The sequence below is a fragment of the Scyliorhinus canicula genome, chromosome 4 (genome assembly GCF_902713615.1).
Source record: "Scyliorhinus canicula chromosome 4, sScyCan1.1, whole genome shotgun sequence".
In the NCBI taxonomy this organism is placed as follows: Eukaryota; Metazoa; Chordata; class Chondrichthyes; order Carcharhiniformes; family Scyliorhinidae; genus Scyliorhinus; species Scyliorhinus canicula.
The window spans coordinates 129,785,218-129,804,355 of NC_052149.1; the positions used below are offsets into that span (position 1 = coordinate 129,785,218).

At 50.3% G+C, this 19,138-nt stretch overlaps 1 protein-coding gene across 1 annotated transcript in view; it reads right to left on the bottom strand.

Annotated features, from left to right (window-relative positions):
• The window catches only part of LOC119964246 (probable voltage-dependent R-type calcium channel subunit alpha-1E), a 1,062,240-nt gene that overhangs the window by 542,622 nt on the left and 500,480 nt on the right, over window positions 1–19,138 (bottom strand). Inside the window, exon 5 of the mRNA XM_038793526.1 lies at window positions 233–324. Coding sequence (XP_038649454.1) covers window positions 233–324 — 92 coding nt within the window. The remainder of the gene's footprint in view (window positions 1–232; window positions 325–19,138) is intronic.

Sequence of the window (19,138 nt, forward strand, 5' to 3'; positions counted from 1 at the left end):
TACTCTGTATCTAACCCTATCCTGTACCTGTCCTGGGAGTTGTTTGATTGCGACAGTGTAAAGGGAGCCTTACTCTGTATCTGTGTGCTGTACCTGCTTTCAGAGTGTTTGATGGGGGCAAAATGCTCTCTCTGTCAGTGCCCAAACCCTTCAGTAATCCCGCTACCCACTGATGACCAAGTTATTAAAATGTCCTCCCCATGACCCTGCTGAACGTCAACGGTGAACTCACTGGGAATTCCTGACACCAGCTTTAGTGGTCTCAGCACACGGACTGCTCTCAGGGTCCGCAGATTGAAGTGTGTTGCAGCCGTCGCCAGGAGCCTGTAAGCAGAAAGGAAAGAGTTGAAAGTTGAAACCGTGACTTTGACTATCATAGGTGGAGAACTCACTGCTCTGGTGTGGTAGCTCAGCCACTTTTACATGATGATAAAGATATTTCAGTTTCTGTAAATAGCGAAACATTATAAAATTGTAAAATACATAACTGGAAGTTGACTTCCGGTGGTGGATATGTGCTGATCGGTCGCATGCAGGCTGCTTGAAGGTTTCGGTTTTTGCCCTTCCTGCCCGATTAATGGGCTCTTTGGTCAGACAATTTGTGGAGTATTGGTGTTAATTGAATTCTCCTCCAAGGTGGATTGTCAGCGGTTACTGCACCTGACAGATTGAATAAGGCGATGGTGTTGGAGATGGAGAGTCTGCGTGGCGCAGTTGCAGTAGGCAGGGCAGAGGTGTCGCCATTGCTCACCCCATTGCTAGTGGAGCAATTGGTGGGGCTGATTAAAGGAGAACTTTGGCAGCATCGGCCAGAGATGCAAGAGGACTGGTTGATGGCGATAGAGGGAGCCCATCTTTGTGGTGCCATGGAGTGCTTGGAGAAGCGCCTGGAGTCGCAAGGTGCAACAATCCAAGAGGTGGAAAAGGCGGTCACAGATCATAGTGATCAAATTTTTGAGTTGGAGATAGAGGTGGTGATGCTGGAAGTAATCTGCAAGGAGTTGAAAGTAAAGGTGGATGATCAGGAGAATTGTTTCAGGCAGCAGAAGAATCTATGCATTATGGGCCTGCCGGAGGGAATGGAGGGTGGAGGTACCGAGTGTCAAGGCCTATGTGTCAAAGATGTTGGCAAAGCACGTGGATGAGGGGTTCTGTGAGAAGGCCCCGGAGGTGAATTTAGCACATTGATCGTTAAGGTAGAGGCCGAGAGCAGGTGAGCCACTAAGGGCGGTGATGGTGAGAATGACCGAATCCAGGTGAAGGAGTAAGTTTAGAGGTGGACGAGGATGACCAGAGACTATGTGGGAGGGCCAGTGGACCCAAATATATCAAAACATTGGCGCCGACCTGGCCAAGCGACGGGCTGGCTTTAATTGGGGCAAGGTGGTACTCTTCCGAATTATGATTTGGTTTGGCTTGCTGTAACCCGTCAAACTTTGGGTGACTTTTATGGGGAAGGAGTCTTATTTAGTTGCCTGAAGAGGCACATGGCTTTATCAAAGAGCATGGTTTGGAGGAGGGTTGATGGGATGTTTTTCTGATGTTTGGGTGTTTTGAGATGTATAATGTTTACCAATGTTTTGTTCTATTTCCACATGGTTGCCTTGTTGGTATTTTCAATGGTTGAGGAAGGGGTGGGTGAGAATCCTGGGTGTCTCTCTCCTGTTAGCTGGGGAGATGGAACGATCTAGGTTGCCGTGGGGGTGGGTTGGGGCCGCGACTCCTCCGAAGGTTGGAGGTGGGTAGGCAATGTGGGGCAATATGGGCCTTTGTTTCGGTCTTCAGGTGGGTGTTGCCACGCCAGCAAGGATGCTGGTGAACAGAAGCAGTGTGGGGGCGTGGGCTGCGACGGGAACTAGACGTGGGCGTGAGGGAGTGCGGTAGGATTGGTCGGGGGCTGGGGGAGGAACGGGAGGGAGGATGGTGCTGGTGTCGCAAGTGGAGCGGATAGCTTATTGGGCGAAGGCAGGACTGGGGGGGGGGGGGGGAGAGAGTGAGCAGCCATTTTGAAAGGCTTGGACAAGAAAAGTAAATGGGGGCGGAGATGGTTTTGCGATGGCGGATATAAATAGTGGGGGGGGGTGAGGATAGTGACTTGGAATGTGCAGGGGTTGAATGGGCTGGGAAAGCGTATTTGAAAAGTTTGAAGGCGGCGGTGGTGTTTCTTTAGGAGACGCAATTGCAGATTAAGGACCAGGTGAGGTTGTGAAAGGGGTGGGTGGGTCAGACATTCCGTTCAGGATTTTACTCCAAGTTGAAAGAGGTTGCTATCCTATTTAGTAAGAGAGTAACATTTGTGATGGCTGTGGTGATATGCATCACTGTAAATACACATGGGGTTAATTAAATACACGTAGACTAGATAGACACTAGAGGGAGCACCAGAGACATGACACATGGACATTCAACCAATAGGCCAGTAAGATAGGACACGACGAATGGTCATTCATGATACACACAGAAGTGACACTACCACAGGAGGGCATTACGCCAACCCATATATAAGGACACAGCACACATGATTTTTCTCTTTCCAGTGGAGCCACTCAGTGAGTACACAGGGTTGATTTGAAACACATCACACCCGCCACGTGGATTGTAGCAGAATGGTTTGTCAGTCTGAGTAGCTACAGCAGGATTAACAGGAGAGTCGAATCCAAGTAGGAGAATCGTTAACAGTTCAATAAATGTGTTAAAGCTATCTCCAAGTCTGAACCTTCCTTTGTCAGAGTGCACATCAAGGAATCAGCTTATGCTACATCAAGAGCATAACAAAAATATGGCGAGGAAGGTGCGGGATCTGGGGGGCCGGTTTGTAATAGTCAGTGGGCTGTTGGAGGGGACCGCACTAGTGCTAGTAAACGTATATGCATCTAATTGGGACGACGGGGAATTTGTTCAGCAGATGATGGCAGACATCCCAGATCTAGACTCGCATAAATTAATAATGGCCGGCGATTTTAACTGTGTGATTGGACCGATCGAGCCCAAGAACACGGGTTAGGTCAGGAATGGCGAAGGAACTAAGGGTGTTTATGGCTCAAATGGGGTGAGGTGGATCGTTGGAGGTTTCGACACCCAGGAAGGAGGGAGTTTTCACACTTCTCCCATGTGCATCGGGTGTACTCCCTATTAGACAGGTTGTTATTGGCAGATGAGCTGGAATATGGGAAAACCGTGGATATTTATGGGTGGCTGGTGGGCCTGGGAAAGTGCCAATCGTGGATGTAAAGCGGAAGTGGGAGGAGGAGCTGGCATGAAGTTGGGATGGGGGGTGTGCAGTGAGATTATGCACCGTGATGTGCCTGGATGAGCTTGGTGTAGTTCAAGGTGGTGCGTGGGGCCGATATGACGCAGCTCAATGAGTGGGTTCTTTGCAGAGGTAGAAGATAGGTAGGTGAGGTATGGAGGAGGGGCGGCAAGTCATGTATACAGGTTTTGGTCATGTCCACGATTGGTGGACATCGATATTTGAAACATTATCAAAGTTGGAGATATCACCGGACCCTCTAGTGGTGATCTTTGGGGTGTCACAACTGCCAGAGCTGTTGGAGGGAAGGGGAGCTAATGTAGTGGCTGTTGCCATGCTGATCTTCCGGTGACGAATACTACTGGACTGGAGGTTGGAGCTATCAAGGGTGTCAACATGGTTGGGAGATATTGCAGAATTCCTTTAGCAGGAGACGATTAGGTTCGCCCTTCGGGGTGGAGGCTGCACGTGCCCCTGTTGAGGACCTGTTCGTTGAAAGCGGGAGGGGAGGGGTTTTAAAAAAGAAAAAGGGGAGAAAATGCCAAATGATGGAAATTGTTATGTTTTTCATTGAGTCTGTGTTTATGTCTGCCCTGGGTTGAATAAAAATATTTTTTAAAAACTGGAAATTTAAAAAAATAACTAGAAATTAAACTGCGGCACAGCTGCCTCACAGCTTCACGGTGGTGGATTTGTTTCCATCCTTGGGGACTGTGTGGGGAGTCTGCACCTTCTCCCCATATCTGCGCAGGTTTCCTCTGGGTGCGCGGATTTCCTCCCAGAGTCCAAAGATGTGCAGGTTAGATGGATTGGTCATGCTATATTGCCCCTTAGTTTGCAAAGATATGTAGATTAGGTGGGGATATGGGAATAGGGTAAGGGATAGGCCCTAGGTAGAGTGCGCTTTCAGAGTGTCGGTGCAGGCTCAATGGGCAAAATGGCCCACTTCTGCATTGTAGGGATTCCTTGGATCTAACTGCCGAGTCTTTCTCCCATTTCAATGTAATGAGTACCACTGGGGTCTAAATTCCTATTGGGTAAATCAGCAGGCCATTTTACATTCTGGGCGTGATCCAATGGCCACGCTGTGCCTGAAAAGCAGCTCACGACAGTGCAAAGTGGCCGATAAAAGCCCGGAGACCACGCTCCCGGGATCTAACCGGCTCGCAATGCCTCGTGAAATCCAACGCATTGGATCTCGTGAGACGTTGCGATGTAAATCCCGCCCATTGTGAGTGGAATCATTTTTGGTAAATCTGCATATTGGAGCAAAACAGTTAGTCTGACTCTAGCATGCAGATTCCCGAGGTACCTAACGCTTTGGGATTTACCGCTTCATCTCGGGTGAGCGCTGTTCAGCACAGCTTCCCGCAAACGATGACCTGACAGCACGGCACTCGTAGGGGTATCCCAGGGGCCCCCACCTGCATGCCCTTTGGGCAGGGTGGTGCCATGGTGCCAGGTTGGCAGCTTTTCCGTGTGCGCAATCGGGCCATGGGTGCCCTGCATTTGTGGTGCGTTCGGGCTGGAAGGAGGGTCACTTCTGGGGCCTCAGATATCTGGGTGCCATTTTCTCTCACTACACTGGGGAGTAAAGCGAGCGGAGCCCCCCAGTGTACAACATGGGGCTCTGCGGCCTCGGCCATGTATTCCCCACTGAGACCCCCTTATACAACGCAGGTTGCTGCGAGCGCCGGGAAACACCCTCTACGTGGGTTTCCTCCAGGTGCTCTGGTTTCCTCCCAGAGGAAGGAAAAGTGTCCAAAAATGTTAGGCAGGGTTACTGCAATAGTGTGGGGACATGGGCTTAAGTCGGGTGCTCTATCCAAGAGCCGGTACAGACTTGATGGGCTGAATGGCCTCCTACTGCACTGTAAATTTATGATTCTATGAACGTGCTCACTACGGGACTTTGTTTCCAATTGGATGAATCAAGCTCTCTGTAAAATGCTCTTCCTATACACAAGACAGAGAGGCTCGTACATTAACCAAAATAATGTACCTGGCAGTGAATTAGACTGGAATCTAAGTGGCAAGTGGCAACAACCTCCTTACCCTGCCCATCTCTGCACAGTTTGAGAGGTGTTCCTTGGGAGTCCCTTCAATACTGGCTCATCAGTGCTGCTGTGCCTCCAGCTTTATTTATACAGTATTGCTCTTATCATCATGAAATGATTTATTCAAAGATCAGCACTAAGTGAAGCCATTGAGTTGAACCTTTACTTAATGTTGATGATGATTAGGGTATTAATCGCTTATGGTAGTGGCACTCTGACCACGCCACCAGCACATCCCCCTACTCCCTCTGTATAACACCTTCTGCAAACACTGCCTGGAGGGATTGTGATTTCCTCCCTGCAAGCACGGTTCCGATCTCAAATGTCAGCAGTCTGTACGCTTGTCCGTTCCTTCTCCTCTCCTCCAAGACACCCTCATACTCTTCCTGATCCCAGAAATCTCACCAGGTCAATATGCAGACACATCCCACCATCTCACATGTTGACTTATCCCTGCCCACGGCCTCCAAACAACAAGACATAGTTACAGGTAGGAGGCCATTCAGCGCTTCAGTTTGATCTTCCATTCCATCAGATCATTTCTGATGTGTATCCTTTATTAAAATAAATTTAGAGTACCCAATTCATTTTTTCCAATTAAGGGGCAATTTAGAATGGCCAATCCACCGAGACTGCACATCTTTGGGTTGTGGGGGCGAAACCCATGCAAACACGGGGAGAATGTGCAAACTCCACACGGACAGTGACCCGAGCCGGGATCGAAGCTGGAACATCGGCGCTGTGAGGCAGCAATGCTAACCATTGCGCTACCATGCTGCCCTTTCCTGATGTGTATCCTAACTCAATTTTCCAATTTTTGTTCCATCCCTTGGGTGGAATGGTAGTACAGTGGTTAGCACTGTTGCTTCACAACAGTATTCCAGGGTCCCAGGTTCGAATCCCGGCTTGTGTCACTGTGGGAGTCTGCACGTTCTCCCCATGTCTGCATGGGTTTCCCCTGGGTGCTCTGTTCCTCCCACAGTCCAAAGATGTGCAGGTTAGGTTGATTGGCCATGATAAATTCCCCTTAGTGTCCAAAAAGGTTGGGTGGAGGTGTAGGTTAAGTAGCATGGATTTCCAAGGGCCGGTGCAGACGCGATGGGCCAAATGGTCTTTTTCTGCACTTTAAACTAGTATGGCAGGGGGGTGGGTACCAGAGCAATAGGTCAGAAGGTGAAAAAATTGAGGGACATCTAGGAAATAGGGCCACTATGTCTCTGAGGAAGAGCAGGCAGGGAGATGTTGCTGAACACAGCTGGACTGGTGGCCTGAAGTGCATATGTTTGAATGCAAGAAGTACAACAGGTAAGGCAGATGAACTTAGAGCTTGGATTAGTACTTACTACAAGCCTCCCAACAGCCAGCGGGAGATAGAGGAGCAGTTAGATAGACAGATTTTGGAAAGGAGTAAAAGCAACAGGGTTGTTGTGATGGGAGACTTTAACTTCCCCAATATTGACTTGGACTCACTTACTGCTAGGGGCTTGGACGGGGCAGAGTTTGTAAGGAGCATCCAGGAGGGCTTCTGAAAACAATATGTAGATAGTCCAACAAGGGAAGGGGCTGTACTGGACCTGGTATTGGGGAATGAGCACAGCCAGGTAGAAGTTTCAGTAGGGGAGCATTTCGGGAACTGTGACCAAAATTCGGTAAGTTTTAAAGTGCTGGTGGACAAGGATAAGAGTGGACCTCGGGTGAACGTGCAAAATTTCACACAGAATTTACAGTGCAGAAGGAGGCCATTCGGCCCATCGAGTCTGCACCAGCCCTTGGAAAGAGCACCCCACCTAAGCCCCACACCTCCAGCCCATCCCCACACTTCCACCCAATCCCAGTAACCCCTCCTAACCTTTTTTTTTGGACACTAAGGGGCAATTTATCACGGCCAATCCATTTAACCCTGCACATCTTTGGACTGTGGGAGGAAATCGGAGCACCCGGAGGAAACCCACACAGACATGTGGGGAACGTGCAGACTCTGCACAGACAGTGACCCAAGCCAGGAATCGAACCTGGGGCCCTGGCGTTGTGAAGCCATTGTACTAACCACTATGCAACTGTGCTGTCCAATTGACTCCAGGCAGCTTCCCCTTGTTTATCCATTGGGAAGGTGCAATGGCCCCCTCATCGACATACATCCTTTGTGATGTTGACTCCCGGGTCACTGTTCTAGGAGCAGCTCTGGAGAAACCTCAACCAGCTACCTGAGGCAGGATGTCCACAGGGTTCCACTGTAGGAGGTGGTGGCACAATGGTATTGTCACTGGACTAGCAATCCAGAGAACCAGGGCAAGATTCGGGGACCTGGGTTCAAATCCCATTGCTGCAGAGGGTGAAATTTGGAATCCATATAAATCTGGAATTCGAAGACCAACGATAAATTGGGGGAAGGCTAATTATAACAATATTAGGCGGGAACTGAAGAACATAGATTGGGGGTGGATGTTTGAGGGTAAATCAACATCTGACATGTGGGAGGCTTTCAAATGTCAGTTGAAAGGAATTCAGGACCAGCATGTACGTGTGAGGAAGACGGATAAATATCGCAAAATTTGCGATCCTTGGATAACGAATGATATTGTAGCCTTCTCAAAAAGAAAAAGGAGGCATTTGTCAGGGCTAGAAGGCTCGGAACAGACGAAACCTGTGTGGAATACAAGAAAAGGAGGAAGGAACTTAAGTGAAGTGTCAGGAGGCTAAAAGGGGTCACGGAAAGTCATTGGCAAATAGAGTTAAGGAAAATCCCAAGGCTTTTTACACGTACATAAAAAGCCAGGGAAAGTGTTGGCCCATTGAAGGACAGGGGAGGGAATCTATGTGTGGAGCCAGAGGAAATGGGCGAGGCACTAAATGAATACTTTGCATCAGTATTTACCAAGAGAAGGAGTTGGTGGATGTTGAGTCTGGAGAAGGATGTGTAGATAGCCTGGGTCACATTGAGATCCAAAAAGACGAGGTATTGGGTGTCTTGAAAAATATTAAAGTGGATAAGTCCCCAGGGCCTGATGGGATCTACCCCAGAATACTGAAGGAGGCAAGAGAGGAAATTGCTAAGGCCTTGACAGAAATCTTTGGAGCCTCACTCTTCAGGTGATCTCCCAGAGGACTGGAGAATAGCCAATGTTGTTCCTTTGTTTAAGAAGGGTAGCAAGGATCATCCAGGGAACTACAGGCTGGTGAGACTTACGTCAGTGATAGGGAAATTACTGGTGAGAATTCTTTGAGACAGGATCTACCCCATTTGGAAGCAAGGGGTCATATTAGTGAGAGGCAGCTCGGTTTTGAGAAGGGGAGGTCTTATCTCACTAACTTGATAGAGTTTTTCGAGGAGGTCACAAAGATGATTGATGCAGGTAGGGAAGTGGATGTTGTCTATCTGGACTTCAGTAAGGCCTTTGACAAGATCCCTCATGGCAGACTGGTACAAAAGGTGAAGTCACATGGGATCAGAGCTGAGCTGGCAAGATGGAGACAGAACTGGCTAGGTCTTAGAAGGCAGAGAATAGCAATGGACGGGTGCTTTTCTGATTGGAGGGCTGTGACTAGTGGTGTTCCGCAGGGATCAGTGCTGGGACCTTTGCTGTTCGTAGTATAGATAAATGATTTGGAGGAAAATGTAACTGGTCTGATTAGTAAGTTTGCGGGCGACACAAATGTTGGTGGAATTGCAGATAGCGATGAGGACTGTCAGCATACAGCAGGATTTAGAATGTTTGGAGACTTGGGCAGCAAGATGGCAGATGGAGTTTAATCCGGACAAATGTGAGGTAATGCATTTTGGAAGGTCTAATACAGGTAGGGAATATACTGTGAATGGTAGAATCCTCAAGAGTATTGACAGTCAGAGAGATCTTGGTGTACAGGTCCACAGGTCACTGAAAGGGGCAACACATGTGGAGAAGGTAGTCAAGAAGGCATACGGCATGCTTGCCTTCATTGGCCGGGGCATTGAGTATAAGAATTGGCAAGTCATGTTGCAGCTGTATAGAACCTTAGTTGGGCCACACTTGGAGTATAGTGTTCAATTCTGGTTGCCACACTACCAGAAGGATGTGGAGGCTTTAGAGAGGTTGCAGAAGAGATTTACTAGGGTGCTGCCTGGTATGGAGGGCATTAGCTATGAGGAGAGGTTGAATAAACTTGGTTTGTTCTCACTGGAACAAAGGAGGTTGAGGGGCGACCTGATAGAAGTCTACAAAATTATGAGGGGCATAGACAGAGTGGATAGTCAGAGACTTTTTGCCAGGGTAGAGGGGTCAATTACAAGGGGGCATAAGTTTAAGGTGTGAGTGGCAAGGTTTAGAGGAGGTGTACGAGGTAAGTTTTTTTACACAGAGGATAGTCGGTGCCTGGAACTCGCTGCTGGAAGTGGTGGTGGAAGCAGGGAAGATAGTGATGTTTAAGGAGCATCTTGACAAATACATGAATGGGATGGGAATAGAGGGATACGGACCCAGGAAGTGTAGAAGATTTTAGTTTAGACGAGCAGCATGGTCGGTGCTGGCTTGGAAGGCCGAAGGGCCTGGTCCTGTGCTGTACTGTTGCTGGCAAGGCCCGGCATTTGTTATCTATCTTTAATTGTCCTTGAACTGAGTGTCTTGCTCGGCCATTTCAGAGGTAGTTAAGAGCAATCACATTGCTGTGGGCCTGGAGTCACGCCAACCAGGTAAGGATGGCAGATTTTCTTCCCTAAGGGACATTCGTGAACCAGATGGGTTTTACAACAATCGACAATGGTTTCACAGGGGAGGCATGTGGCGCAGTGGTTAGCACTGGGACTGCGGCGCTGAGATCCAGCCCTGGGTCACTGTCCATGTGGAGTTTGCACATTCTCCCCATGTCTGTGTGGGTTTTACCCCCACAACCCAAAGATGTGCAGGGTAGGTGGATTGGACACACTAAATTACCCCTTAATTGGAAAAAAGAAATGATTGGGCACTCTAAATTTTTTTTTTTTTAAACTCTATCAAAATATTTTTATTGGCTCAATTGAATCATCCATTCATTATCCATATGTACTCAAATGCTACGTAATGTGTCCTCATAAATTAAATCTTTGGACTTGTGGGGGGATGTGCTGAGCAGTTGCAGGAGAGGTGGCTCTCCTCATGTAAACTCCAAATTAAGTAATTTTAACCGAAACATTGGCCACTAAACCAACAAAACTGTCACCCCCCACCCTCCCCCGAAAACCATCACATACCTGAAGATATGCTCTCGAACGAACAAAAGGATTGAAGAGAGAATAGGGGTAAGCAAGTGCCAGGAAAGGAAGGTGAAGTTGCAGACATGAGGGGAGGGATTCTACAGGAATCGGCGGGGCGGGCAACTCCGGCGCGAAGGAGTGGCGTGAACCACTCGGCATCGGGCCGCCTCGAAGATACGGAATCCTCTGCACCTTCAAGGGCAAGGTCGGCGCGGAAGGGGCTTGGCGCCATGCCAGCCGGAGCCGAAGGGCCTCCGCTGGCAGCCGTGAGTTGGCGCATGCGCCGGAGCGCCAGCGTGTGCTGGCGTCATCCCAGCGCATGCACAGGCGGGTTGATCTCTGCGTCGTCCATCGAGGACTGTTACAGTGGCCGACGCGGAGGAATAGAGTGCCCCCATGGCACAGTCCCGCCCGCGAATCGGTGGGCCCCGCCCGATCACGGGCTAGGCCACCGTGGGGGCACCTCCCGGAGCCAGATTCCCCCACGCCTCCCCCCCCCGAAGACCCCGGAGGCCACCCGGTCCCACCGGTAAGTACCTGTTGTAATTTACACCGGCGGGACTGGCCTAAAACGGGCAGCCACTCAGCCCATTGTGGGCCGGAGAATCACCTGGGGGGCTGCCGCCAGTGGCCGCCAACCGGCACGGCGCAATTCCTGCCCCCGCCAAATCCCCGGCGCCGGAGAATTCGGCAGGGGCGGGATTCACACCCCCCCCCCCGGCGATTCTCCGACACGGCGGGGTGGGGTTGGAGAATCCCGCCCGAGGAGTGCGGCAGGGATGGGATGATTGGCAGGGAGCCGCGGATAGAAAAATCAGTTTACCCATTAATAGGATAATGGATGGAGCTCCTAACACAGGAGCCCCTAAAGATCAGAGACACCATAAAGAAAGAAATTATGGCAGCGGTAAAGCTGGCAGTCGCAGACGCCTTGGCCCCCTTCAAAGAGGCGCTGGAGAAGTGTGGTGGTATGGATATGAGCACTGCCATTGGTGCAGAGCACTGGCTTCCCATTGGTTCTGGCTGGTCATGTGCCTCTCGTCCGATTGGTTGGGACTAGTCATGTAACTGCTCTCCAATTGGTCGAGAGGCAAGTAGGCCCAGCCTCCGAGGCGGGGTATAAGTACCCAGAGTTCCCGGCGGTCGGTCATTCTCTGTAGTCGATCACCGGGCTAACAACTAGCTGATTAAAGCCACAGTTCGGATCCTAAATGTGTCTTGAGTCGAATTGATGGTACATCAAGAAGACTGAGCGACTGGGGGAGCAAGAGGTAATGATGCGAAAACTCGAAAGGCCAGCCACCAACCAGGTAGCCCGGATCTCCCCATTGGAATCAAAGGTGGTGAGGTTGGTGGCCGCCCAAGAAGTACTCAATGGGAAGGTGCAGGACCAAGAGAACAAGATGCACCACCAGAACCTCAGGATTTTCAGACTATCGGAGGGCATCGTGGGCAGGACCTGACTGCGTACGTGGCCCAGATGCCCAGGGTAAGCTTCCCCAAGCAGACAAAAGCTTCCCCAAGCCCCCAGAAGTGGACAGGGCCCACAGGTTACTCTGACAGAGGCCAAAACAGGAGAACCACCATGGGCCATTATTGCCAAGCTCCACCGATTTCAGGAAAAGGAGCAGATCCTGCGTTTTGCGTGTGGGAAGATCGGCACATGTTCCGTATGTACCAAAACATTGGAGCCAACCTGGCCAAGCACCAGGGCAAATTTAATGTGACCAAAATGGCTCTATTTAAGAGCAAGGTACGGTGAGGGATGTTATACCTGGCCAAACTGTGGGTGACTGACAAAAGCAAGAAACCATGTCAGGAGAAGTGGAGAAGTTTGTCTGCAAGAACGGGCTGGGAAAGCCACAGAAGTAAAGTCCACAAATGGTCCAGCGTCAGTGATAAATTTACTTTGTTTTGGGTCGAATCAATATCCGAGAGGGGAGGGGAGAGGGCAGATGGGAATAATAGAAAAATAATGGGTGGGGAATGGAGGAGTCACTCCCCGGTGGCAGAGGGGGGGATAGCCACCACAATGCCAAACATGCTAGCACAGGGATGTAAGTGGACAGTGGGGGGCCACAGTGCAGCTCCCCACAGGGAGGGAGGGAGTGCCGAGCACAAGCGGGGACACAACACTAGGTGGAGAGAAAGGGGGGGGGGGGGGGGGGGGGGGAGTAAGCCCACAGGGACACAGGAGGGGGAACAGAAGGGAAAAACGGATTTGGGGGGGATCAGGGAATAGACGGGGGGAGAAGGGAGAGGGTAGAATGCTGGTTGCAACAGGTCGCACAGGGTGACAGAAGAACAAAGGAACCAATGACAAGCATCTTGGATCCCATGATGTGGAGATGCCGGCGTTGGACTGGGGTGAGCACAGTAAGAAGTCTTACAACACCAGGTTAAAGTCCAACAGGTTTGTTTCAAACACGAGCTTTCGGAGCACGGCTCCTTCTTCAGGTGAAGAAGGAGCCGTGCTCCGAAAGCTCGTGTTTGAAACAAACCTGTTGGACTTTAACCTGGTGTTGTAAGACTTCTTACGAAGCATCTTGGATGGCCCCCAAACAAAGGAAAACTCCGGCGTGCAGGGGCACATGCACATGGAGAATATGACTACAGCAGCTATCTTGAATGGCTCCCGAACAAAGGGAAACCTCGGAGGCAAGGATACATCCACATGGTGAGTTTGGCTGATCCCTCAGCAGGTGGGGGGGTCAGGAACGCCCAATCAGAACAGTCACTTGGAATGTCGAAGGACTTAACGGCCCAGTAAAAAGATCCAGAGTCTTCGCCCATCTGAAAAGCCTGAGGGCCGACGTATTCTTCCTCCGAAAGACACACATGAAGGAGATGGACCGACTGAAGGGGAAGAAAGAGTTGGCTAGGACAGAGGTACTAAGCATGTTACAGGACAAGGGCTGGGGGGTGGCCATACTGTTCAATAAGAGGACAACATTCACAGCAACAAAGACGGTGACCGATCCGGGGGGGGCAGTATGTCATGGTAAGCAGTGTCCTGGGGAAGGGCATTGATGGTGCTTGTATGTATATATATATATATATATGTGCCCCCAATTGGGACGATGCAGACTTCATGAAAAAGACAATGGCAGAAATCCCCGACACAGACTCCCACCTACTCACCATGGAGTGGAGGGGAACTTCAACTGTGTACAGGACTCATGGATGGACAGATCCAACCCAAAATCAGGGAGCAGGGAAACAATCGGCCATGGATAGAGAACTGAGCACCTTTATGGAGCAGATGGGGCGGTGGACCCATGGACCCAAGGGGGAAGGAGTTCTTCTTCTCCCAGATCCACAGTCTACACCAGAATCAACTTCTTTGCAGTGGGGAAATTGGTGCTTCCAGGGGTGGTAGGGGCGCAATATCATCACAACGTGGATGTATGGATAGGCACGGGCCGGGTCAACCCCCGGGTCAACCCCCCCCACCCCCCAGGAAGGTTGGACACAACCCTCCTCACTGACGAGGCATTCTGCGAGAGAATGTCACAAGCCATCGATGAATATGTAACCTGCAACCAGGATGGGGAGGTCTCACCCACCATATTCTGAGAGGCACTGAAGACGGTGATAAGGGGGGAAATAATCGCATATAGAGCACTCTGGAACAGGAAGGAGAGGCCATCTGGGCAACAGCTGGTTGACTCCAGATTGGAGGTGGACAGGCAATTCTCCATGGCCCCGACCGTGGAACTACTGGCAGAGAGGAAAAATTACAAATGGAATTTGACCTGCTTCCCACCGGAAAAGCAGTGAACCACCGTTGCCAGACACAGGAGACCTTCTATGAGCATGGCTCATCAGCTGAGAAAGCAGGCAGCCATGAGGGAAATAATGCAGGTGAAAGATAGGAGCGACAAACTAGGCACAGCACTGGACGAGATCAATGAGGCCGTTGCGACTTTCCACCGAGAGCTGTACACCTCTGAGCCCCCAGAGAGGGGACTTGAAGATGAAGCAGTTCCTCAACAGGCTGGATATACCAGTCATGGGGAACGAGAAGAGGTGGGACCTGGAAGCACCATTAGAATTGGGGGAAAGTCATGGAGAGTATCCACTCATGTAGTTTGGGAACGCACCGGGTCCAGACGGATTCCCGGCGGACTTCTATAGAAAATTCGCGCCAGCACTGACACCAACCTGTGGGTGATATTCAATGACTCACTATCAAGAGGGACCCATCCGCCCACGATTGCACAGGCCTCGATATCGCTGATCCCAAAAATGAACAAAGACCAGATGGAGTGCGGATCATACAGACTCATCTCACTCAGAGACATTGTTGCCAAAGTACTGCCGAAGGCCCTGGCAAGGCGATTGGAGAGTTGCATGCGTGTAGTTGCAGACGGCCAGACAGGCTTTGTCAAGGGCAGACAGCTAACAGCGAACATCCGGCGCCTGCTGAGTTTGATCACGACCTCATCCAAGGTGAGACACCAGAGGTGATCATCTCACTAGACACCGAGGTCTTCAACAGGGTTGAATGGAGCTAACCGAAGTACTGGAATGGTTTGGGTTCGAGCCAGGGTTCACCTCATAGGTGAAACTACTGTAGAGTGCTCCCATGGCGAGCATATGGACAAAAACCACCAGCTCTGGATATTTCTGGCTGTACAGAGGTACGAGGCAGGAATGTTCACTATCCTCGCTACTATTTGCCCTGCAATCGAATCTCTGGCAATCGCTCTTAGATCAGCAAAGGGGTAGAGAGGCATTCATAGATTATTATCGTAGAATTTACAGTTCAGAAGGAGGCCATTCGGCCCATCGAGTCTGCACCGGCTCTTGGAAAGAGCACCCTACCCAAGGTCAACACCTCCACCCTAACCCCATAACCCAGTAACCCCACCCAACACTAAGGGCAATTTTGGACAATTTATCATGGCCAATCCACCTAACCTGAATCTTTGGACTGTGGGAGGAAACCGGAGCACCCGGAGGAAACCCACGCACACACGGGGAGGATGTGCAGACTCCGCACAGACAGTGACCCAAGCCGGAATCGAACCTGGGACCCTGGAGCTGTGAAGCAATTGTGCTATCCACAATGCTACCGTGCTGCAAAGAGGAGACAGAGAACACAGAGTCTCACTCTATGTGGATGACCTGCGCCTCTAAGTCTCAAACCAGCAGGGGAAGAACAACTGAACTATTAAGGCAGTTCTGAGTCTTCTCAGGTTACAAACTTAACATGAGCCATATCAAAATCTTCCCTGTGAACCTGGGGGGGCGTGTCACAGCTGGGGAAGTTGCGTTTCAAACATGCTCAGACCAAATTCTGATACCCGGGGATCAAAATAGACCGCAACTGGACACGGATCCATAAATGGAACCTAATTAATCTGGTGAAGGAGGTAAAAATGCACCTGCAGAGGTGGAACTCGCTTCTGCTCTCCTGGCAGGGAGAATACAGTCAACCAAGGTGAATGAACTGCCCAGATTCCTTTTCCTGTTCAGATCCCGAAGGCATTCTTCATCAAATTCGATAAACTACTCATGGCATTTGTGTGTGTGTGTGTGTTGGGGGAGTGGGTGGCAGTAGGGGGAAGAGAAAAAGTGCTATAAAGAAGGAGAAACATGGGAGTCTTGCTTGCCCTTCCGAATCTCCAATTATACCACCAGGCGGGTGGCACAATGGTTAGCACTGCTGCCTCACAGATCCAGCGACCCGGGGTTCAATTCCGCCCTCGGGATATTGTGGAGGTGTGGGCTTAAGTAAAGAACAAAGAACAAGTAGGGTGCTCTTTCAAGGGCTGGTGTAGAATCGATGGGCCAAATGGCCACCTTCTGCACTGTCAATTCTAAAAAAGAAATTCTATGGGTGTCCCTACAGGAATGGAAGGGGATGGGTCAAGGAACTGGAGGCGGAATGGGTCAGGCTGGAGGCGGGTTCCTGTATGGGGACCTCCCTTCGAGTGCTGGCCAAGGCCACACTCACATTCCCCCAGCCAGATAGTCAAAAGGCCCAGTGGTAGTGACTATGCTGAGGACTTGGAACCAACTACGACACCATTTTGGTCTGACCGTGATGTCCATCGTGGCCTCCATCTGCAAAACCACAGATTCATCCCCGTGATAATGGGCGCCTCCTTCAAACGGTAGAGACAAGGTATAAGGGACGCTGACAGTTGGAGACCTATACATAGACGGCAGAGTAGTGACACTGGGAGAACGCACGGACATGCTCCATCTCATGATAGGGAACTAGTTAAGATACTGACAAATCAGAAACTTCTTTCAAGAAGAGACAACGACGTTCCCCCAGAGACCAGGACACTCACTATTGGACAGACCTCTGACCACTGGCAAACTAAGGAACAGCAACTGGGCTGACATGTACAGATAGATACTAGACAAAGTACTTACACCCCTTGAGAAAAGATGGGAGAAATGAGAGGAGGAACTGGGCATGAAGATAGGGGGAGGACTCTGGATCGAAGCACTGAACAGGGCGAACTCCACCTCCTCATGCGCAAGGCTGAGCCTAACACAGTTAAAGGTAGTGTACAGGGCGCACTTCACCAGAATACAAATGGCGGTTCTTCCCAGATATGAACAACGTACGTGAATGGTGCCAGGGAGGCACCGCCAACCGCACCCATATGTTCTGGTCTTGCCCCAGGCTTGTTAGGTCCGACCTTCTTCGAGGCCATGCCCAAGGTTATGGGGGTGAGGGTGGAGCTGTGTCACTAGTGGCGGTCTTTGGGGTATCGGAATCTTTATGGGAAGAGGGGCAGACGTCCTTGCCTTTGCCTCCCTGATCGCCCGCTGAAGATGCCTGCTCAGCTAGCGATCGGCAGCGCTATCCGAGGCCAAAGACTGACTGTATGATTTAGCAGAGTTTCTGAAGCTGGAGAAGATAAAATACGCCATCCGAGGTTCAGAGGAAGGCTTCCACAATGGGTGGAGACTATTGACCAGCCTGTTCCAAGTCCTGTTCGCGACCAGCAACCAATAAGTAGAGGGTGCGTCGAAGAAACACAGAAGAGAGCGAAGAAGAGGGGGTGGGGGAAGATTGGCAGGGGGAGGGGCAGGAGAGGAGGCGGGTTAGGTGGGGAGGGGAAAGCTGGGGGGTGAGAGGGGTGGCAGGGGGAGGACATCAAGCGAAACACAGAGCAAGTCGGGAGATAGAAGAAAGAAGAAAGAAAGAAAAGAAAATCGCTTATTGTCACGGGTACGCTTCAATGAAGTTACTGTGAAAAGCCCCTAGTCGCTACATTCCGGCGCCTGTTCGGGGAGGCTGGTACGGGAATTGAACCGTGCTGCTGGCCTGTCTTGGTCTGATTTAAAAGCCAGCAATTTAGCCCAGTGTGCTAAACCAGCCGCGCCCCTGAAGGGACAAACCGCAGGGATGCGCACAACCGCGACCGTAACAGCAACGCCAAGGTGGACGCCAAACACGCCCCTGGTATGTTGGAATACCAGGAGGCAGTATGTATATCATCAAAACATTACAGTTACACTACAGCAACTGACCACCAGAGCACAAAAGTAGGGGCCCTCACAGCTGTATATAGTATACTCTTGTGTGTATACTTTTTCATTTATTCTGTAATTTTGTTTCCTTTTGTTTGTTTTCCTATCTGTATGCCCATTTTCCTATTTGAGATTCCTCTGTGGGATGCTGTGATAACCCTGGAGGGTGACATGATGAGTAAATGTAAAACTAATAACAAATATTTAAAAATAAATTAATGAATTAATTAAATCTTTTGGTTCTGGTAAGAGGATGCAGAAGCAACTTTGCAACCAATAGACAAGGGTTCATAATGGGAGGGACAAGTGGAAAAGTGGGGTTGAGACCACATTCAAATCAGCCACAATCTTTCTTATTGAATAGTAGAACAGCTCGAAGCCCAAATTACCTACTCCAGCTCCGAAATCTTATGTTCCATCCAATTCTATCTCGTTCCTGAGGTGTAATGTACAGACCTATATGGTGTTCTCCATGTGGAGTCTAACCAGAGCTCAGAAAACAAGCATCGCATTCTCCCAAAACTTCTGAGGAGAAAGCTGGGTTGAGGGATCTGGAGAGAAGGTGGGGGTGAGAAATCTGGGGAGAAGGTGGGATTGAGGGATCTTGGGAGAAGTTGGAATTGAGGGATCTTGGAAGAAGGGGCCTCACGGTAGCATGGTGGTTAGCATCAATGCTTCACAGCTCCAGGGTCCCAGGTTCGATTCCCGGCTGGGTCACTGTCTGTGTGGAGTCTGCACGTCCTCCCCGTGTGTGCGTGGGTTTCCTCCGGGTGCTCCGGTTTCCTCCCACAGTCCAAAGATGTGCGGGTTAGGTGGATTGGCCATGCTAAATTGCCCGTAGTGTAAGGTTAATGGGGGGATTGTTGGGTTACGGGTATACGGGTTACGTGGGTTTAAGTAGGGTGATCATTGCTCGGCACAACATCGAGGGCCGAAGGGCCTGTTCTGTGCTGTACTGTTCTAAAAGGTAGAGTTGAGGGTTCTGGGGAGAAGATGGGGTTGAAATATGAGGAGACGGTGGGATTGAGGAATCTGGGGAGAAGGTGGGATTGATAGATCTGGGGCAAAGGTGGGTTGAGGGATCTGGGGAGAAGGTGGATCGATGGGATTAATAAATATGAGTAG